Source organism: Gigantopelta aegis, chromosome 1, assembly GCF_016097555.1.
Source record: "Gigantopelta aegis isolate Gae_Host chromosome 1, Gae_host_genome, whole genome shotgun sequence".
Lineage (NCBI taxonomy): Eukaryota > Metazoa > Mollusca > Gastropoda > Neomphalida > Peltospiridae > Gigantopelta > Gigantopelta aegis.
The window spans coordinates 42838927-42863336 of record NC_054699.1 but is presented as its reverse complement, the minus strand read 5'-3'; the positions used below and the strand labels follow the sequence as shown (position 1 = coordinate 42863336).

The 24410-nt window shown below is 37.4% G+C and overlaps 2 protein-coding genes across 2 annotated transcripts in view; both read left to right on the top strand.

The window, feature by feature from the left end:
• Window positions 1-2070: 2070 nt before the first annotated feature.
• LOC121382051 (neurofilament light polypeptide-like) lies at window positions 2071-6452 on the top strand. Its single transcript, XM_041511563.1, has 3 exons — window positions 2071-2089; window positions 4759-5043; window positions 6343-6452. The coding sequence occupies exons 1-3, from the start codon at window positions 2071-2073 to the stop codon at window positions 6450-6452; spliced, it is 414 nt and encodes a 137-aa protein (XP_041367497.1).
• Window positions 6453-6933: 481 nt separating this feature from the next.
• The window catches only part of LOC121368232, a 60047-nt gene continuing 42570 nt past the window's right edge, over window positions 6934-24410 (top strand). Inside the window, exon 1 of the mRNA XM_041492873.1 lies at window positions 6934-7062. Coding sequence (XP_041348807.1) covers window positions 6983-7062 — 80 coding nt within the window. The 5' untranslated portion in view covers window positions 6934-6982. The remainder of the gene's footprint in view (window positions 7063-24410) is intronic.

Sequence of the window (24410 nt, the reverse complement as noted above, 5' to 3'; positions counted from 1 at the left end):
ATATATCCACCATGCCAAAACCATTAAATGTGTACATATTTGACTGATAATACTTGAGTGTTTGCAATAATAAAAAAAAACGGTAACAGCATTTAATAAAGTTTTAATTTGTAAAACGCCACGATCCATTCTTCGCTCTTTACTTCCGGGTTCTATTCAATGTTATTTGTTTACCATAGTTTGACACCCAGTAGCCGATGTATTTTTCATGCTGGGTTGTCGTTAAACATTCATTCATTCATTTACTATTCAATGTTTGTTATCGCGATTTAATATGAAGATATACGTGTTTAAAACCACAAATTATTCGTTTGCAGAGTAGAGTAAATTGAACCAAATTTGTCAACAATTATTTTTAATAAATTATTTCAATGAAAAAGAAAAAAAGAAAAAAAACCCCAACCTAACCCAACCCAACCCAAACAAAATAAATAAAATAAATAAATAAATAAATAAATATATATATTCAATGTAAAATAAAAAAATGTAATTACAGAAATAAATATTAAATTTTCAAATTTGTGTGTACAAAATGACATAATCTGATAGGAATTCTGATTTCACTGAGCCTGTTTTAACATAAATCTATTTGACCTACCGGTATCTAAATTTTATACTTTTCAGTACTTATATTAAGAAAAGTCCAATGTAAATAATCTTTATCATGGTTCATACACTTATTTACCAAGAAAATTCATGACTTTCCATGATTTCCACTGATAATGAAATTAACAGCAATTGAAAACTGCTTTAGACATTATACTATTTTTTCTCTCCAAAGGCTGCAAGAGTAATAAATTATAAATTAAAGAAACAAAATACTGCTATTTTACAAATGTGGATTTTAAAAACCAGATGCAGCAAGAAATAATTATGACTATATATAAAAGTACACTTATGGTTCACTAATAGTTTAAAGTGAATATAGGTACAACACCAATTAACACCAATTACATTAATTTCAAGAGATGCATTACATGCAGTATTCACACATGGCTTGTTTCATGTTCAATGTATGATGAGTTACTTGCTTAGCATGTACATGTATTTGATAAACTGTACATAAATAATACCTATCTGGTATTTATATTTTCAGTCTAACAGTGTGAGTTTTTTCAATGCCATGCTAGAATTTATCACAATGTAATCAACATACAAAAAGTATTATAAACTGTTATAGGCTTAAACAGTCACTGGAGAATGAAATCTTGGGATTTTGCTACATTTGTCCAAAATAGTCCAGTTAGGCAATAATAAAAAAAAAGACAAAGAATAAAAAGAGACCCCCCCCCCCCCTCAAAAAAAAAGAAAGAAAAAAAAAAAGAAATTTATTTTTTGAACAAATATTAAAATTTCCAGTTTCAGGATATTTATGTAAATAAATTCTAGATTATAATTTGGAAAGTATTTTGTTATGGTTAGTTTGTTTTTGGGTCAGTAGCAAAAACAAAACAGTTTGTTCTGTTATGCCTAAGTATTTAATCAAATCTCACATTGCAAAACAAGCTCCGCAGTCTCTTTAGAATAACCAATAATGAAAAGAAATTAATATTTTTTTACAACATCTCAGCACATTTTAAATTTGGTGTTAAACATCTGTGTTTCAGAAAAACAGCCTTCATAATTTTGACCCATGGTTTTGACACTTGGCATAGATACTGACTCACCAAGAAGGTAAACCCGTGGCCACCACACAGACTACTCCTACCAATTACTTTAATTTCAGCATTTTCACTTTCATTGGAGTTATTTGTTTGCACCACCATCACAGCATCCTTTGGTAGTGTTTTTGTCAGTAATTTCAGATATGCTTAGTATAAAAAGAAAATGCATCCTACATACATATTACAGCTTACAAAAGAGATACCCAACTAATAGGCCCCCTATAGATAGATTAACAAAGGAATAATCAAATGTAGTTTAACAAATGAAGAAAAGAAAATTTTATTCTGCCTTGTACCTAAAAAAAATTCTGGGAACATGACTAAAAATATTAGATAGGGCCAGTCTAAACTTTAAAAAACCCCTAAAAAAACCCCTACTTCTGTACTCTTTTTAAGTTAAAAAAAAATGGGGAAAAATAATCAGGGTACGCCTTTTTTTTTGGTACGGTCGGTTTCAAGAAACAATTGTTTTTACACCTCATTGGGCACTTCACATCTCACTATTCTGTTTATATTGTATGTATGCTATTTGCATGTCTCAAACTATTATTTTCTTCTTCTTCAAATTGTGTATTAGGGGCTGTGGAAGAGGTGAGGGCCGATAGGGCCATGGTCTCCTCTTTTTTCCTGTTACTGTTCTCAAAAGTCTGGAGATGTCATAGGCCCTATGTTAACATCTGATATTTAAACTTATTCTTGGTGAGCATGCCTCCGGACCCCCACCAACAGGTTCGGGCCCTCAAATACATGTATACACACTCTCTCTCTGTGTGTCTACGTCTCTGTCTGTGTGTGTGTGTGTGTGCGTGTGTGTGTGTGTCTCTCTCTCTCTCTCTCTCTCTTTCACACACACACACACACACACACACACACACACACACACACACACACACACACACACACATACACACACACACCACAACCTTTTAACAAACAGCACCCTATAAGTACCCCCACTTTCAAATTCTCCGCTGGCCCTGTACATAAATAAAAAAAAGTGTTGTTTCTAAAACATTTTTTCTTTTAGTCTGAAATTATTGATTAAAAATAAATAAATTAATTAATTAAATAATCGATAACAAACATGATCAATGCCATGGGGGGTAGGACGAACTCACCTAAACCATCCCCTCACCAAAAAGCAGTGAACAAAACACACAAATAAACAAATGTCCACATAGCATACATAAAAGGAAGAAAAAAAAAATATTTCAACTAGATTTTATTCAAAGAACATATAAATAATTAATTTTGTTTTAAATCCACACACCGAGAATGGATAGGTGTTTGGCAATGACATACAAACTCCTCGTTTTTTAGCGATTCACTGTTTGTTTTGTTTTTTGTTGTTGTTGTTGTGACGGAACATGCTCTTAATTTTGTTTTCGCCTGTGGCGATATTAATTGTGTTAGAGGGCCGTGTGCAGTTTCATTGCATTTAGATCCGTTATGCAGTCCAGACATTCTTTGTGTAATGCATCATCGTCTGAAAAAATATGACCACTTTTCCTGTTCGTACAGAGGTGGACAAGTAATTTTATACGACCAGTGGCTTCAAATCACACCACTGAACAGCTGTTTAAAGCGAGACTCTAGGGTGTATAGTGACGACGCGACCTCTAAGGGGGAGATAATTTCTGGGTGTTCGCCATTGTATGAAAAATAGAACAATTTCTATTGGGCTGTTTTTCATCTACGATTTTCTAAAACGATCGTAGTATCGTTAACAGAGATCGTAATAAACACTCAGGTCAACAAACTGGGTACAGCGTAATCTGTCGGCGATCTTCCAAAAATGTTACGATTTTGATTCCCACGAGATTCGTTGCGTCGAAAGAATGACCTTAAGGTATCTAGGCTGTCTGACTAGGGCAGTGAGGTTAGTTGTTAATATTTAAAGTGAGAGAGAATCAAGTCATGAAAACTCGTTCTGTGTGGGAGCCGGTAACAGTATGCGAATTTAGTAGGAAACAGACAATGGCTTAACCACTACACTACAACACTACCGACTATCATGACTATCGCTATCATTAGCATCGCGTCTTCACCACCATCATCATCATCATCATTAGCAGCAGCAGCAGAAGCGGGCCATACAAATTTACAATGCAAAGCCAGATTGTGTCTTATACTGGAATAACTACGTAATATATCAGAGTTGGGAGGGGGGGGGGGACCAGGGGCCCGCCCCCCAAAAAAAATTGCGATAGATATAATTTTATTATATATTAATTTTCATTTTTTTACGATCCCCTCCAAACCTTCCCAAAGTTCCATTGGCATTCCACCTCATGTCACTGAGGTCCCCCTAAATGGATTTTCTGGATCCGCCACTGTATATAATGTTCAAAATAAGTAGGGGATATTCAGATATAACAAAACATAACAGAGACGTATTAATTGTTAGTGCAATATTAATTAATGGTAAAACACAAGCACTCATGTGACAAGGGATTGGCATTAAATATTATAACCTGGATAGTGATGTAGGTCTGGAGGAGACACAGATAGGCAACAGGGGTGGTGCATGTCAATTTGACGTTTACAGTATTTGCACAATTCGCTGGGTGGTGCCAACTTGGAGCATGTCTACAGCCCTGAGACGTTCCTGACGTGGGAGACGTCGCATTGTTAAAACGTTACACACTATTGTAAAGAATGTAACAGCACGGTTGAGTCAGTGTTCCAATAACAAACAAGAAAGAATATGGCCACAGTGTGCACACAAGTACACACAAACTAAGTGTTCAATTTCAAATCACACCAATCGCACGTGCAACGTCACGTCGGTGCGTTTTTTCATACTCTTTGACATTAACGCACATTGAGCATTTATTTTGAGTTTTATATCTCATTTCATTCTATAATTATTGATATTTGAAATGGAATATCCCCATCTTATTTGTAACAGTATATTTACAATGCTTTATTTAAACACCCGCATTTAAGAAAATCAGCTTTCGCAAACTTAAGAGTTTTAAAATGTTTTCTTTACTACCCAACTTCAGGAAAAAAAAATTCAGTAATATGGTCGATAAGTCCGTTGAAATTGTAACGAGTTTGGTGTTGAGCTTTTGATACTTGTGATTCATAGGAGGAGGAAGGGAAGGAAAAGATGGAGGACAGCAGGAGGATGGAGGGGTGAAGAAGAGGGGAGGAGTAGAAGGGGAGAAGGAACAGAAGGGGAAGATGGAGGGAGAGGAGGAGGAGAGAGAAGGGGGAAGCCTTGAGGAGGAGGAAGGAGGAGAGGGGGAAGAGGTAGAGGAAGAGGAGGGAAGGAGAAGGGGAGGACGTGGAGGAGGGGAAGAGGAGGGGAGGAGGACAGGAGCAGGAGGAGGACAGGAGGAGGAGAAGGGGAGGAGGAAGGAGGGGAAGAGGAGTCGGAGGGGAGGAGGAAGGGAGGGGAGGAGGAAGGGAGGGGAGGGGAGGGGAGGAGGAAGGGAGGGGAGTAGGAAGGGAGGGTAGGAGGTGGATGAGCAGGACATGAGGTGGAAGGAGGGGTGGGGAAGAGGAAGATGGAAGGAGTAGGAGGGGAGGAGGAAGGGAGGAGGAAGAGAAGGGGAGGAGGAAGAGAAGGGGAGGAGGAGTAAGAGAGGAGGAAGAGGTGAGGAGGCAGAGAGGAAGAGAGAAGAAGGAAAAGGAAGTGGAGAGAGCCAACAATAAGAAGCAGAACAATAATTTAAGCAGACAGATTGTTCTCAATCACACCTTTCTTTCCAAGAACCTTTTATATAATTTGCCTGACGCCCCATATGGCCCAAAACATATCAGGTCTGGGTCTGGTGAGTCTAGAGCTGTCAAAATATAGCGGGGGAGGGGCGTAGCCCAGTGGTAAAGCGCTCGCTTGATGCGCGGTCGGTCTCGGATTGATCCCCGTCGGTAGGACCATTGGGCTATATCTCGTTCCAGTCAGTGCACTACGACCGGTATATCAAAGGCCGTGGTATGTGCTATCCTGTCTGTGGGATAGTGCACATAAAATAAGCCCTTGCTGCTAACGGAAAAAATAGTGGTTTTCCTGTCTAAGATGATACCTAGAAATGACCAAATGTTTGACATCCAGTAGCAGATGATTAAAAAACCAATTTGCTCTAGCGGTGTCATTAACGGCGCAGACTCTAGTTTTAACCCATAAAAAATGGACACAAAGGTTAGTTAATTTACAAACCTGTAACTCATTTGGATAATAAATATTTGTATTTTGCACAGTTCTTTACACTGTGTTTTTATTTAACTGTTGAATTTTTATGTTGATGTTGATCATCACTTTGTTTTTCCTATTACCATAGTTTGACACCCAATAGCCGATGTATTTTTCGTGCTGGGGTGTCGTTAAACATTCATTCATTCATTCATTTGGATAAAGTTACAATAGAGTGAAAGAAGAGTCCTTAAAAATAGACTTGATTAATAACAGCTACTTCTCAGACGCAGGTACGGTTTTAAAAATATGAAAAATGCATTTTTTTGGTATTATAAACACCAGAATGACCAGAAACACTTCGGTTCTACGGAAATGGATAATCTAAACAATAAAATAGAAGTAACGCTTGATTTCAGTGATCATAAACGGCTCTAATAGTGAAAGATATGCTTTAGTGTTTAAAAACTAGGGTCTGTCACTTTAAATAAAAAACAACAACAAATATACCGCACTTTCTATGTCGTCTGCTTTCAGATCCATCTGTAGTTCGCGCCAACAGATGCGGTATGTTTCAATGGGATTGGGTTTCGACTGGCTCCATGCTCGTCAGACCCCGACTCAGCTCCTGCGTGTTCCTGGTCTAACACGTGTAAAAGTGTCAATTAACGATCATGGAAAATATGGGTGCATCAGTGACCCACCCGAATATCCACCCACCCACCCCAATATATAATGCTGGTTACGCCAAATGTCTTATTCAGCTGAATATAGGCTAATGGAAACGTTTACTTATATCTGCTCCCTCTCCACTAAATATCGCCCTGTTAAAGGCAAAATATTTATATTTAAAAATATGATCCAAAGGGGACCAGGACTCTTAATTAGTACAAAAGTTCAGTGTGCCTTTCGAAATCATAGGTATATCGAAAACAGGCTTTGCGTCTGATACCAACAAAAAAACACCCCGACAAGTCTTACTTGTGACCCGACAAGAAAAACAAAGTAAAGAAAAAACATCCAACACCTATCGAACACATCTATCGATTAAAAGAAGATGGATATGACAGTCGCTTAGCAACCAATGCACAAGCGAAGAGCCAGTGTTTTGTCGGCTGTCGATATAGACGTCGACTTCAGTTGGGAAAAATACGCGTGAAGTATAGCAGACGTCAACATGTCGGTTATCTTAACGTCATGCCGATATTCGCGCCAAAAGGCAATAGAAAGGGCGCTGAAGAAAAAGGCCGAATTAAAGTAAGTCATTTGTTCAAGATAAATTAATGTTAGTATGGCTGGATTTGTTTTACAGCGTCATCTCGTTAAGCTGGTTTCATTATTGATTGCAGCAGTCATATTTGTTGTGCGCCGAGGAACGTATTAGCTGCCATATTAGCAGACGACATATAGAAATTAATGGTGACCAGGGCGCTATTAACGCGTTCGTTGGCCCGTTCTGGGAATAGGTAGACCACGGATGAAGTTAGTCCCAGAAAAATGATATGGATACAGGTTACAATAACATTTCAGTTTAATTGATTTCAGGGCCGGATCCACACAATAGTTTGCGGGGCCCGGCCCCTCTAAATTTTGCGACTGTTATAATTTTATTATATATTAATTTTCATCCCCTCCACACCTCCACCAAAGTTCCCTTGGCATTCCGCCTCATGTTATTGGGGCCCACATAATGAATTTTGTGGATCCGCCACTGCAATTATATAACTAAAACATTGCATTTATAACAGACATATATTGATATATATATATATATATATATATATATATATATATATATATATATATATATATATATATATAGAATCGCTCCCCGTACAAAATGGCGACCAAACAGTACCACAAAGTGTTTTCTCAACACATGTTTCTAACTTGTTTTTTCTATACATGCATATTAACGTTTATATTAGATCTACCATTCATGAGTATACCCCTCGGCAAAAGCGTAGCCAGTGAGTACATCACACCACTTTCTCCCCTACCACCCCCTACATTTGACTCAGTGTGAGTGCCCAGAGGCGGATGTAGAGGGGGGGGGGGGGCAGGGGCCCGGCCCCCTTACATTTTGCGATAGTTATAATTTTATTATATATTATTTTATTACGACCCCCCCCCCCCCAAACCTCCACCAAAGTTCCCTTGGCATTCCACCTCATGTCACTGGTGCCCCCTAAATGAATGTTCTGGATCCGCCACTGGTGCCCCTCCTTAAAACACACCCTGGCAACGCTACATTGGTAGCTTAAAGATAATTGAGTGAAATTAAAAAAGGGCTCTTTTGTGTGACACGGGTTGAAAATTCAAAATTGTTCCAATATCACATCAAGCATACCATTTGATATGTAATACCCTATATACCGTAATACCGTAATACCCTATATACCGTAATACCCTATATACCGTAATACCGTAATACCCTATATACCGTAATACCCTATATACCGTAATACCGTAATACCCTATATACCGTAATACCCTATATACCGTAATACCCTATATACCGTAATACCCTATATACCGTAATACCGTAATACCCTATATGATGAAAAACCACAGCAATTATGGAAATATACGAATCCAAGAAAATACCGCAAGGATTTAACATGGAATGAACTCCAAAATTGTTGATGTTTCATTTCTACTAAAAAAAAGTCCTATTTGTTTCAAAACAAAAGATATGTTTATGCTTTTAAAGCTAAAATAACCAAGTAAACAACACATAGAGAAAACATTAACACCGTTGAACCATGTCAAAATTGCAATTTTCTTTTTAAATCCCGATTTCTTCAGCTTAAAAAAGAAAGAAAAGAAAGATGAGACACAATTCTATCCAGTTAATGAGTAGGTAACGTAATGCAACGTCAGCTACTAATTCTAATGTAAACAACCACAAACTTGTGACAATACGCTTTGCTGTTCTTCAACAAAAAGATAACATTTATATTCATACTGAATTTAATTCCGCAAATACGACAAAGACAAGGTCGTGTAAGGAATATCTCGCAGAGTTAGAAAAGTACATGATACATCAAAGTTCATTAGGAACCTGCACTCTCAAGATTTTATGTTACAAATATAAATTTGGAGTTAGTCAGTAACTGTTCAGTTTAAATGTATGTTCAGATTTATTATATTTTGTTTCTTATTTTGTTATTAGTATGATTTTGACACTTTTGCTGGTCATAGTGTCTCTAATTTAAGTTTTGTCTTGGTAATGTTTCAACTGTTTATTTTTCGCATTTCCCTGCTTGTCATACGATATCATAGGATTTCGTGCGTCATTAAAGGGACATTCCCGAGTTTGCTGCATTGTAAGATGTTTTCGACTAATAAAACATTTCTACGATTAAACTGACATATTAAATACATTTTCTTGTTTAGCATATCAGTGTCTGTAAATTCAATGTATTTCTGGTCGTCTTAAAGGGACATTCCCGAGTTTGCTGCAATTTTAAAGATGTTATCGACTAACAGAGACTTTTTAACGATTGTAATTACTTGTATATTAAATGTGTTTCTGATTGTTCTAATATTTGTACTAGGTTAAATTTCATTTTATTTCCTAACGTATGTTTTTGTTTCGTACGTACGAAATTATTTAACGACAAACTCTAGTTTGGGCTTCTTACACACATTAAGACGACCAGAAACACAGATAATATACAGACACTGATATCTAAACAAGTTAATATATTTAATATGCAAGTTTAATCGTAGAAATATTTTATTAGTCTGAAACATCTTACAATGCAGCAAAATCAGGAATGTCCCTTTAAATCTCATCTATTAGAACGCATTTTGCGGGAAATTATAAGAATTAGTGTATTTCAATACTGATAAATAAAGCAGTAATGTACGAGTTTATGGATTTTATTATGTAATAAAACAATTATTGACCTTATAATTAAATTAGAGACACTATTATCAGCAAGAGTGTTAAAATTATATTAATGACAAGATGAAAAAAATCCAAAATATGATAAATCTTAACACACATTTTATACTAAACAGTTACTGGAGGAAACGCCGAATGCAACTGCGTTTTGATGTATCATGTACGTTTCTAAATCTGCGAGATATTCCTTACAAAATTTGACGAGTATTGATCTAGTCTTGGTTACATTTGTGGAAATCACAATATGAATAACGTCGTTGTAATTTTGTTAAAGGACAACATAGCGTTTTGTCACAAGTCTGTGATTGTTTACACTAAAATTAGAATTTGACATTGTATTACGTTACTTACTCATTGATTGGATATAATTTTTTCTTTCCTTTGTTTTCATTGGTTATATCCCGGAACAATATCTCTTTTGATATATAAAATGACGAAAAAAACCCCCAAAATGCAAGGTTTTTTTTGGTGGTGAATACTTCAAATGTTTCATTGATAATTATTTCATTGTTTAGATTTCTAGGTTATGTCTGCATTACTGAATAAATTGGACAAGTTTGTTTTGTGTTATCATAGACGGCGTTTGCATGGATAACGTTGAAATGTGGATACCCTACGCTATTTCCTGATCCAAACCAATACCCATAATTACTGGGCGACGCGACGTTGCGATTTCCCTAATATTCGCGGCATTTTGCTTTTCAATCGTGTTGAAACGAAATGTTGCATACTCGATGTGTACTGTTCAAAACTTCGATTTTGTATGGTGTTCAAGTCCATAGCACGTGGCAGTGGCCCGGATGCACGCTTTCTTGACAAATCGGTAAAAATGATACAGCTTCGCACGTGCTCACGGTTGACCCAATTTTAACCAAATATTCTTTAGAGAGTACAATGTGTCAAATGATACTACATTTGTTTTCAGATAAAATATATATGTACAAATGTATATATACATACATTAATGAATATACATACATACATACATTAATGAATATACATACATACATACATTAATGAATATACATACATACATACATTAATGAATATACATACATACATACATACATACATTAATGAATATACATACATACATACATACATTAATGAATATACATACATACATACATTAATGAACATACATACATACATACATACATACATACATACATACACACACGCCCTATTACAGCACGTCCGGTTATTGCATATAGAAAAAATCCAAGTCTCAAGGATATCTTAGTCTCCACCCGACTACACGCCGCTTAAGTCTGTAAGCCAGTCCATTTTTCAGTGGTTGGTTTGTTGTTATCCCTTTCCTAACAAATGTTTTTAAAAACAAATACATCGTATCCGGCTGTAAACAAAACATAGTACTAGCCAAATAAATTTAAAACAAGACTGACCGAAAAACAATTATATTTTGTATATCACAACGGTCAATTTAAAATCAATTTCGAATCCCTGGGGCAAAATTAGAAAATAACAATTTTTTAGTTTTTAAAAAATGCCTGAGCCAGTGCGTTCATTCATTCTTAAATACATACATACATACACACACACACATACACACATAATACACACATACATACATACACACACACACACACACACACACACACACACACACACACACACACACACACACACACACACACACACACACACACACACACACAGACATACATACATACATATTATGAACTACCTGTCGACATTTGTTAATGATGTAAAATTAAAATCCAAGCTTCAGTTGATCTAAGGTAAAAATATTGTCACGGGGATCCTATAATACCGTAACTGAATGAAACACGATTGTCCAAATATCTCTCCTAACTGTATATCTATTAGATATCTCTGTAACAGGCAGTTATACCCGCTGGCTCGTCTAGGTATGATCAGAGATAAGATCTTATATAAAGTATATATAATATAGCACGTTTAGTTCACTAGAAAACACAACAAAAACACAATACACTTTGGAATCTGTATTAACCTACGCAGACCAATGTACTGCCGCAGTAGTTAATTAACAACAACAAATAATAACAACCCAGAACTGATCACTTAATTAGTTAATATCTAGGTGTCTAGTTTACACAATATGCTAATCACTTCACCGTGACACAACACCCGCACGTGTGATAATTGAGAAACGCTTCCAGGAGAACTTAATTAATAAAGGAATTACAACTCTATTCCTAACTGGTTAATTTTTAATTAACCCTTAACTACTCATTCAGTAACCTTGTAACACAGAATTAATACTGGTACCTATCACAATAAAGACAATAACCTACAGTTTACCTAGGTCCTCTAGGATGACTGGTTAAGCTTTTTATAATTATTTAGGACAATGAGCCTACAGATTACTGCGTCAGATGACCGGCAGCACCGTCTAAATAATATTGGTATAATACAGTATTAAAATATTTAAAGTCACATCAATCACATCAAGGTTATACACAGAGCAGAAAATGATATTTACCAAGTCCAAACGGACTAACGTTTCCCCTGGAAGCCTTCTTATGTTTCTCCCCGATATCTCTAAAACCCTAGCTATTTATTCAAAACTCCCAGAGACAGCGAATATCGCCTGGGGGTACAAGGTGGTACCTCACGTATCATGTGGATTTTCCACAGCCACCACGCCGGCATATTTTTCTCTGATCGTCAGACTCGCTGTCGCCATTCCGCGAGCAATCCCCTGGTCATAAACAGCACTAGCGGAGTTATTACGTAACTACTGGCCACATGGCCTCCACACCTGCGCTAGGTGTGTATTAGAAAAGCTCGACGACCGTCGCGCAAAGGTATCACGTAACAAGTTGCCCATCTGGGCTAAGTGCATTTGGAACTGCACACGGTCCTCTAAAACAATTAATATCGCTACAGGCGAAAAGAAATTAAGAGCATGTACCGTCACAAATATATACTCTTCAAAAAAGTAGGGGGGACCTGAAATATTACGTGAATGGTGTAGGGAGCGTCAGAACTGTGGTATTCGTCGCTGGTCACGTGTCATGTTTTCAGAGGAGTCCCTATTCACTTTGGACTTCCTTGACAGGCGTGGTCAGGTCTGGCGATGACGAAATGAACGGCACGCCAACGTCACAATGCGATTTCATGACAGATTTGGCGGTGGATCGGCTATGGTGTGAGGTGGTATCACCATGACCGACAGACCCCCCCCCCCCCTCCATATTGCGCATGGAAGGGTCACTGTGCAGTACTACCGGGACAACATACTGACACCCTTTGTCGTCCCGTTTGCTAGGCGTGTGGGTCGACGTTTTGTTTTTCAGGACGACAATGCCCATGTTCACTGTGCACGAATCGTCAATGCTCACTTCCAGCAGCACAGCATCTATCGAATACCATGGCCAGCAATGAGCCCAGGGGCCTATTTCACTAAACATCGTAAATTTACGTTTACGTGTAAAACTTACACCTGTCGTACGTCTACGTGTACGTGTACGTTTACTCCATTTCACGAAGCCGATCGTAGAAATACTACTAACTTACTTTACACGTAAATCTACGTCTGTTTTCTTTTGCAGCATATTTAGCAGAAATCTAACGTCTAAAGCCGATTATTAATAAATCAATGTGCTCTAGTACTGTCGCTAAACAAAACAAACTTATAACTTTTAAAGAAAGAACGAATAAACTTGACAAAGTTTGGAAACCACCGTTTCCGGTATACCAACACATGGTTGTACTGTACCAAATAAAATCCTATAGGCGAAAATGTTAACCTATGTAGTTAAAAACACTATATTATGGGTCATTTCCCTATATTTGCTTTGGGAGTGTGTGTGTGTGTCGGGGGGGGGGGGGGGGGGGGGGGGGGGGGCACTGATGGTTCGGGTACAAACTCTATATCACATTTTAGTTACAATGGTAAACATTAATGTGATAAAAAAAAAGTGTCTTACAAGTGTGTGTGGGGGTGTGGGGGTGTGGTGTGTGTGTTTGTGTGTGTGTGTGTGTGTGTGTGTGTGTGTGTGTGTGTGTGTTTAATTCGTGTTTTCCAACAAAGTAGTAGATATACTACAAAAAGGGTCTGCATAAAAAAAAATGTCATGTCCACACCTTGGATCCGCAACTAAAATTTCCCCACGTCATGAACGAGTTTATTATTTGTGTAGGCAAAATACAAGATGACGTTTGGGTGCAGTGGCTTAGCGTGAGTTGCCAACGGCCGGGGCAAGCCAACTATTGCGCCTCCTAACCAGTGGACCGTTAGCACTCCCCGAGTCCCTTCCACCACTCCAGAATTTTGTGCCCAGGGCAACCGCCCTGGTGGCCCCGCCCACGCTACGCCACTGTTCAGGTGTATTTGGGGTGAGCGGTTTTTTTTTTTTTTTTTTTTTTTTTTATTGTTTTTTTTTTGTCTAGACTATTTTCACCCCTATCAAAATAATAGTCAGTTGAGCAGGCAGTCATTTGTGTATGGATATATATTTTATTTCTAAATTGTACAGAAAATATGACGTTGAATTTGAAAAAGAAGAAAGTAAAACATTGTACAGTGCGTCAAATATAAGTTTTAAAATAATATGTTTGATAGCAGGGGCGGATCTAGACATTTGTAAAGAGGAGAGGGGTGTTACAGAATTGTAAAACGAGCAGATTGAGTTTATGCAAGGCAAATGAGCCGAGGTCTGAAAGTACATATATCCGTAATGAAGACGAGAAGAGACGCGTTTTCAGGACAGTTTAATGGGAGCTGGTACGGGAAATAGGTACTGGGGGAAAAATATCGTCTGTTTTTTGTGCTGCATACATTTGCATATATCGTCTTAATTGAGCGCTATCAGCCTATTCGAAAAATAAACAAAAAAAACTGAGTGGATTGAAAAAAATAAAAATGTTTTGTTTAACGACACATTGATTTATTATTCTTCGGCTATTCGATGCCAAACATTTCGTAATTTTGGCAAGTAGTTGTTAGAGGAAACCCGCTACATTTTTTGACCAGCTGTGATGCACTGGTTGCAACCAGAAAAAAAAACAAAAAAAAGTTGAATGGATCCACCGAGATGGTTCGATCCTGTGACGCTGGCATCTCAAGCGAGCACTCAACCGACTGAGCTAAATCCCTCCCTGAGTGGATCAAATGACACAGGTAACAAAACTGGCAATCACTGGATTAATAAAAGGAGTTAATTTGTTAAACACTATAGAAAAACCAAAAGTGTTACCATTTTATGAATTATCGAAGTGGATGTAGCAATTTACGTGTGCGACTAGTTGTGGTCGAGGGCACTTTTAGATTTACGTCTAGAGTTACTTGTAACTTACGTTTACACTTCTTTGTGAAATGATCTTCAGTCGTAGATTTACGTTTACGTGCAAAACGTAGCTTACGATGTTTAGTGAAATTGGCTCCAGACCTTTTGTCTGGGTAATGATAGGGTGACGTGTACGTCATTGTCAAAGACCACCGACCACGTTAGCGGAACTTGGTCAGGCGCTGCAAGAGAAGTGGGACAGAATCCCTCAAATGGCTATTGGTAGACTCATATGCAGTATGCCTCGTCGACTGAATGAATGTCTGACACATCGTGGCGGTATCACCCACTACTGATAAAAAAACGTCAACATTCAAATTTCACTTCTGACCCCAATCGTCCTTAAAGATCTTTGGTGGTTATAAAACCAACTGTAATGCTGAACTACCGGTTGTAATGTTTGCCCAATTAATTCACTGTTATCATATAACCATTCCCCACAGCAAATATAAATTCAGATTAGAGTTCCCCTACTTTTTTTGAAGAGTATATATAAAAATGGAACAAAAATACTCCGCAAGAATACATCTTTACATCGTCTGTTGGAAGACTGCCACTCCCAGGACACGACATCCTCACACCGTCTGTAGGAAGACTGCCACTCCCAGGACACGACGTCCTTATACCGTCTGTAGGGAGACTGCCACTCCCAGGACACGACGTCCTTATACCGTCTGTAGGAAGACTGCCACTGCCAGGACACGACATCCTTACACCGTCTGTAGGAAGACTGCCACTCCCAGGACACTACACCCTTACATCGTCTGTAGGAAGACTGCCACTCCCAGGACACTGCATCTTTACATCGTCTGTAGGAAGACTGCCACTCCCAGGACACTGCATCTTTACATCGTCTGTAGGAAGACTGCCACTCCCAGGACACTGCACCCTTACACCGTCTGTAGGAAGACTGACACTCCCAGGACACTACACCCTTACACCGCATGTAGGAAGACTGCCACTCCCAGGACACTACATCCTCACATCGTCTGTAGGAAGACTGCCACTCCCAGGACACTACATCCTTACACCGTCTGTAGGAAGACTGCCACTCCCAGGACACTACACCCTTACACCGTCTGTAGGAAGACTGCCACTCCCAGGACACTACACCCTTACATCGTCTGTAGGAAGACTGCCACTCCCGAGAATAATCATTAGAGTAGGAAACAAAACAACCAGAAACAAGATGCATACCTTTGAGTTTAAATACATGTGCGACAGAAAAAGATATTAAATTCACCATTTTCCCATTTTATCACATAGATACCAACGATGAAATGAAAAGAAAGACAAAGGAAATGTATTTTATTAGAAAGTTTTGTCCACTTCTTAATTCTCTTCGTTAGATAAAAGCAACGATTACATAATTAAGTAATTATTAATCCCCTTCTACTGTAGTAAGTCATAATATGTATGACGTCATATTTAGTAGTTATTTAGTACTTCCTTTCTGCAGAGGAATAATTGAAACATATACTGTACACTTATTTTCTTCTATCATATACATTGTGACGACCGAGCGTCTGAATGTTTTGTGAATGGCTGGTAATAAACTCCCAAATAAAATGCTTCTTGCACTTCACTATATATTATTTGTATATCAATCAATATTTGCTATCAACAAGCACTTTCATGTCATGCACACTGACCAATATGTCATTAAATGTTACTAAAAACTAACATTATCTCAGCCATATGTATTCATTAAGGTAAGTAGTATTCAGGTTACCTATTTTATCATTAAACTACATTATGCAACTACACACTATTTCCTTTTATAACTAAATTTCTATTTACTTATACTCTAACTTCAGATGTGCTAGTTTAATATATTGCTTTATCTTTAATACTACAGTTCTCTACACTATCTCTAATACTATCTCTCACTACTTCCTACTACTCCAGTACTATATTTCTCTACTCAGAGTGGCACTACATCACTCTCTGTCACTTCAATACTATAATAACTACACAGGGTGGCACTACATCACCCTGAACTACTACTTAAACACTATAATCTACACAGGGGGCACTACATCACCCTGAACTACCACTTAAACACTATAAACTACACAGGGTGGCACTACATCACCCTCAGCTACTTCAACTATATTTCACTCTTCACTACTTCCATACTATCTTCTCTTATACACCGAGTGAACTATCTCACTTTTCACTACTTCATCAATATATTAAACTACACTTGAACTTCTATTTCAGTACTTCTAATTGAACAGACTACCTATTCCTATCTCAGAATAATATCACTTATGTCCAAGACACTTTATCTCAATGTTAGCTTTTCACAGTAAATACCATAGCACTTCTGGGCTCTCAGTTTGATTGAAGGCTATCAACCTATATCTAAATAATAAATTTCTAATTAATTATTATTGCCAAATATAATTATCATGTTTACTGATGCTGCTTATTAGTGAGAATGACTATCTAATCCCAGCTGTTTATTTAAAAACCCACAATTTTAGAAAATAAACAAAATGGGTCCCAACCCACCTTTTATTTAACTTTTGCTAATCAGCGAAAAATCAGCGTGCTGGTAAAATCAGCGTGCTGAATCAGCGCACTGGGAGGGTATTCACGTCTAAGACGATCAAAATCAGCCGGCTGAAATCAGCGGCGCTGAATTCATCGTGCTGAATCAGCGGAGCCAGCTGAATCGGCGAACTAAGACCCGCCCTCTTTTTGGATGGGTAGGGCTAGTCACGCTAAAAATACACCCAACTTTCCTAGTACTAGTGTAAACTAATACCTCAATAAATTATCTAAATAACCATATACAGTACATTCTAATCTCATTCATGTTCTTTCGAAAATAATAATTTAAACTTTGGTTTTCCAAAGTTTAGTTGTATTTACCGCTGAAAACTGTGATCCGGATGTACAATAAATATAATTCTTAAAGGTTACTGTCAATCAATTTGCAAGTACGTAAACGGATAAACATGATTTGTTAAACACTCAGAAGTGACAAGAAACCTCGTGCCTCGACATGACACAAGTAATAATTACATCATTTAAAAGGATTGACATTCGCCCAAACGTAATAAAAGACTTCGTAAGTTGGCGGTTGGTAATTGTCTCATACCAGAGTTATGTAAGCGCCAGTTTACAGTTATTAAAAAATTTCACTCACAGTAGTATTACTTACACACACGCGCATACACACGCACAGACACACGCGCGCTCACACACACACACACACACACACACACACACACACACACACACACACACACACTAACACACAGACACACACACGCGCGCGCACACACACACTAACTCACACACAGACACACACAGACACATACACAGACACACACACACTAACACATACAAACACAGACACACACACACACACACACACACACACACACACACACACACACACACACACACACACACACACACACACACATATATATATATATATATATATATATATATATATATATATGCCGCACATGTATTTAAATGTGAACTTAAGGGTATGCATCTTGTTTCAGGTTGTTTTATTTGCTGTTTGTGTACGCGTACTCTGGCTCTCAGCTGTGTGGTATGACCAATGTATTGTTCTTTGCAATATATATATAATCGTACTGTAACTAGAGATGCCGTTAAACAACTATTCTATCTAGCTATTTTTATTGTAAGTTAACAATTTGGTAACAAATAGGTCCACCGTAGGGATTCGATCCTTCTACCGACTGATCTAGATCCCCCACCCCTCCCTCGAGTTTAAAAATAAAATAAAAAAATGTTTCATTATTATCTTCTTTTTTTTATCTCGCCGTCGGGCATGGTGAAACAAACTTTTTACTAGCCCTACCGTGAAAAACACCGAATCGAGCTTTTGACCTGAAACAGCTTGCACCAGAGAACACCATTATTTAGTATAGTTTATTAATTATTAAAACTAGCTCATGCAGAGAGGTTGTCAAATACCCACAGTTGTCGCCAGAAACCTATTGTTTTCCTTCAAAAAATAATCTTCAATAAGATTCAACCTTTTGCACTGCACCATAACATCCTATCAATTGTTCCCCAACTGTACGCTTTACATGTCTCTAATTTGAACACCATTTGCATTAGTTGAACCGTAATACAATACAACATGCGCCCCTTTCACTTTTGTCGATTTTCCGAGGAAAATTCCATAAATTGGACAAGCACAACATCTTTCGACTTAATGTATTGATCTATCTATTGTTCTGAGAAATAAAGTGCATAGCGGGAATATAATATTCACATCCTCAGAAGCGTGAAGTTTAGCGGGGCGTACGAGGACGGGTAGAGTTTATACTAAGTCTTTATTCATTTTCACAAATATATGTTCGTGGTTATATATAATGTACGTACAAGGAAGCTCTCCTGGGCACACACACACAGACTTCTGAGGGGTTAATGGTTAGTTAGCAGTGCATTTATTCATTTCAACTTACTTTTGTGTGATTATATCCAATTAAGGTTCAAGCACGCTGTCCTAGACACACACACACCTCAGCTATCTGGGCTGTCTGTCCAGGACAGTGGGTTAGCAGTTAGTTGTTAGTGGTTAGTGAGAGAGAAGTCTGTGTAATGGTCTTACACCTACCCATTGAATTGTTAAAACTCACTCTGGGTGGGGGCCGTTACCGGGCTGCGAACCCAGTACCTACCAGCCTTATGTCCGATGGCTTAACCTCGACATCACCGAAGCCGGTGAGCTGTGCACCCTCCCAGTTGGTTTATATAGCTCAGTGGTAGAATGTGCGCTTCAGTTGCCATGGCTCGCGGGATCCATCCACCTTTATGGACTAAATTTTGTCCCCAGTCCCAAACAGTGAACCTCTACTGGTACATCAAAGACCGTGGTATGTACTCTCCTGTCTCCACTACATGATAGAATATGTCCCCTCTGCAACAGTAACGACATCGGAGACGAGTTCCATTATATACTCAAATGCCCATTTTTTAAAGAACCTAGAATTATTTACTTACCACAATACTGTCAATCAAAACCTAATACATATACATTTTATGATATCTTCAACAGCAAGAAAACCGGTGTCCTTCGTAAATTGTCAATTTTCTGTAAATTTATTATGAATACCTTTAAGTCCCCCGGCTAAAATACCTATATGGATATGTATTTTATGTATGTATGTAAGTATGTATGTATGTATGTATGTATGTATGTATGTATGTATATGTATGTATATGTATGTATGTATGTATGTGTATGTATGTATGTATGTATGTATGTATGTATGTATGTGTGTATATATAAATATATGTATTTGTTTATTTATTTATTTATATATGTGAAATACTTATACGTTTGCCATCTTGTCAAAATATATGTATAATTGTATTATGTACCTCATATGCCGTGGTTTACGGCCTGAGAGTTTGTTTTGTTTTACATCACCACTACAGCACATAGATTTATTAATCATCGGCTACTGAATGTCAAACATTTTGTGATTTTGACATATAGTCTTGTAGAGGCAACCCGCTACATTTTTCCATTAGTAGCAAGGGATCTTTTATATGCACCATCCCACAGACAGCATTGCACATACCACGGCCTTTGATATACCAATCGTGGGGCACTGGCTGGAACGACAATAGCCCAATAGACCCACCGAAGGGAATCGATCCCAGACCGATGATTAATAAATCAATGTGCTCTAGTGGTGTCGTTAAACAAACTTTATTTTTAACTGATGGACAAGCATACGAATATTGCGATCAGTGCATTTGTTTTTTAAGATCATCTTCTAACATCGCACACAATTCAGTAATGTTTGGCCTATATTGTATAATGATCTAGTCAAGTGGACATTCCTGAGTTTGATGCATTGTAAGATGTTTCCGAAAAATAAAATATTTCTACGATTAAACTTACATACTCAGGGCTCGAACCTAACGGCGGCACCGACGGCAATTGCCGTTGTTGAGATATACATTGCCGTAGGTAGAGAGCCTCACCGATGGCACTTTTGTGCCGTCGGTAAAGCTCCTCAACAATGGCGAAATGTATACACTTGGTGTACATTATCTGTCAATATTTAACATTTGCGCATTTAACAAGATAGCCTTGTGCGTCAGGTTTATTTACTGCAAATATCACTTTAAAAACAATTGCCATAGGCAGGCTCAAAATTGCCGTCGGAGGACTGTTTCACCCATTGCAATTCTTTTAAACATTGCCGAAGGAAACAAATTCTTAAGTTCGAGCCCTGCATACTAAATATATTTTCTTGTTTAGAATATCAGTGTCTGTATGTATAATAAAAAAAAAATTAATATAGTAAAAAACAATGGTTTGATTGTGTGTGCGTGTGCGTGTGTGTGTGCGTGTGCGTGCGTGTGCGTGTGCGTGCGTGTGTGTGTGTGTGTATTGGCCCCGTACCCCTTCCCCCTCGCTAAGCCACTGGTCGCAGCCTCATTGCCTAAACATGTTATGTCTAGAAAGGGTATTTCACCATTGCCTAAAATTGTCGCTGCGAACAACTTGTAATTTGTAGCAAGGGTATTTCATATAACCTTTTCTTTTTACAATGCGCTGCGTGCGTCGTTAAATAAAACATTTCTTTCTTTGTTTCTTTGAAACCAGTCGATCGGATTTGTCCCTTGCCAATAATGCTCTTTACGGTGCATTTTGAACGCAAACATGATGAATTGCACAAACTATTAATTCCCCATCGAATGTCACGTTTTCGGCGAATGAACCCTAAATCATGTGGTTACATAGTTATCTTACAACACACTGGACGAATTAGAAAAGGCCATTTAATGACAAATGACCACAAAAAAAAACCCCACCAACAACAAAAACAAACACACAAACAAACAACCAATCCCCCCCCCCCCCCCCCCCCCCCCCCCCTCCCCCAACAACCCCAAACAAAAACACAACAAAACATTAAAGGGACATTCCTGAATTTGCTGCAATTTTTAAGATGTTATCGACTAACAGAGGCTTTTTAACGATTGTAATTACAATCTAATTACGTTCTAATATTTGTACTAGGTTAAATTTCATTTTATTTCCTAAAATAGTTTTGTTCGTACGTACGAACTTAGTTGAAGACAAAATCCAGTTTGGGCTTCTTACAAATATTATGACGACCAGAAACACATTGCATATACAGACACTGATATTCTAAACAAGAAAATAAATTTAATATGTAAGTTTAATCGTAGAAATATTTTATTAGTTGGAAACATCTTACAATGCAGCCAACTCAGGATGTCCCTTTAATCAAAATTCACACACAAAACCCCATTTTCTCCTCTCTTTTATTCTAAATAAAACATTTTCACTGAACCGAAGCAGACACATTTCAACTATCCGCTAACCAAATTGGTATCGAGGATGAATGGAAGACAACTCTAACAAAGTTTTTTGAAGCTTGGTCCTAAAACGTGAATTTTGATTCTAAATGTGGATCTCAATTTCCCAGAAATTATATTTACCCCACCAAAAAAACCCAACAACAACAAAAAAAAACAAAAAACAAAACCTGATTTATTTTCTACTGACGACGTTGTAGTAAGCTGTTCTGTTCAGAAAGAAAACCAGGACAGACGGACAAAATGACGTATAGACGGGCATAAAGGTTAACTATATTGTGACCGAAGTTTAAAGGGGGTCGAGTCATGCTCAGCGGAAAAATATATTGAGAAATTGTTTTTGCTTGAACCGAGAGGGCTTTCGACCTCCAACACACACGTCTCGCTGTCACATCATGCCTTTTGATTCTATGAACATTAGGAAAGCAAGTCACAGGTTTCCTGAGGAAGTGGATGTGGCGACATGGCATTGCCTTGTTTATATGTGTATTAACACAGTGTATGTTTTCCTAGTGTTGTTTTACCGGAATATTAAATGGATAACAGAAGTCACAAACTGCCTTGTAGGTTGTAGTTTTCTTTACAACATGAAACCTAGTAATACAGATAATATAGGTCTCAGCTGTTGGGTGAATGCCACACAGGTCTCTCGATAGAGTTGACATCGCGACTGAGAACCTCAAGGGTACGAACAGCAGAGCTGCTCTCCTTGGGTCTCTCTGTCATGTATAGGAAAACAACGAAAGTTTAGCAAATATCTTTTATGACGTCTAACTTTGCCATGGTGAATAAACTTAAAATAAAACCAGGTCCTCCTGTTGTGTTAAGGCAAAGGTTGACGAGTTATGTTGTTTGTAAATGGAAAACATTTCAGATGTGAATACTAATTAATAAAAATAGGTTAATTTATACATGTTACGCCATTTCTTTTAACATTAGCTAAACTTTCGTTGTTGAGTATATATATATATATATATATATATATATATATATATATATATATATATATATATATATATATATATATATATATGACACGTACTTGCCATGGTTTATAGTCCTTAGCTGTTAAAGGGACATTCCCGAGTTTGCTGCAGTTTTAAAGATGTTATCGACTAATAAAGACTTTTTAAAGGGACATTCCTGACTTTGCTGCAATTTTTAAGATGTTATCGACTAACAGAGACTCATTGACGTCTGTAATTACATATCAAATATATTTTTTTCTGTATAAAATATTAGTGGCTGTATATTAAACGTGTTTCTGATCATTCTAATATTTGTACTAGGTTAAATTTCATTATATTTCCTAAAATATAATCTTTTCGTACGTACGAAATTATTTGAAGACAAAATCCAGTTTGGGCTTCTTACAAATATTAAGACGACCAGAAACACATTGAATACACAGACACTGATATTCTAAACAAGTAAATATATTTAATATGTAAGTTTAATCGTAGAAATATTTTATTAGTCGGAAACATCTTACAATGCAGCAAACTCAGAAATGTCCTTTTAAACTGGGGACAACAATTAAAATCCATTGTGTCCTTGAGTTTGACACTAATTGGTCTAATTGCTAGACCCTAATTAACAAAAGACTAAGTTATTGCATAATTGTCAGGTAACAGAATAACAATTAATTTAATTGTACATGAACAGCTAAATATATAAATTGCATTTGAATATAGTTATAAATGCTACACTATGACAGTATTGAGACCTTTTCCCAGTGTTTAGTTTCTGTTATAACACTGGCGTGAATGCGATTAATTTACACTCAGATAATGCACCCTCTCCCACTTCCAGCCCCGCCCTACCAGTATATACAGTTTGCCGAGGGTTACTTAACGTTTGTTTTGTTTAACGATGCCACTAGAACATTGATTTATTTATCATCGGCCATTGGATGTCAAACACATGTTAATTCTGACATGTATATAAAGAAAGAAAGACATGTTTTATTTAACGACGCACTCAATACATTTTATTTACGGTTATATGGCGTCAGACATATGGTTAAGGACCAC

Bases quoted from the DNA above. Each gene is read 5' to 3' on its own strand.
- LOC121382051 (XM_041511563.1), top strand. The intron at 5,044-6,342 runs GTCGGAGGGGAG...GTCTGCTTTCAG, and splicing joins GAGGAAGGAGGGGAAGAGGA to ATCCATCTGTAGTTCGCGCC.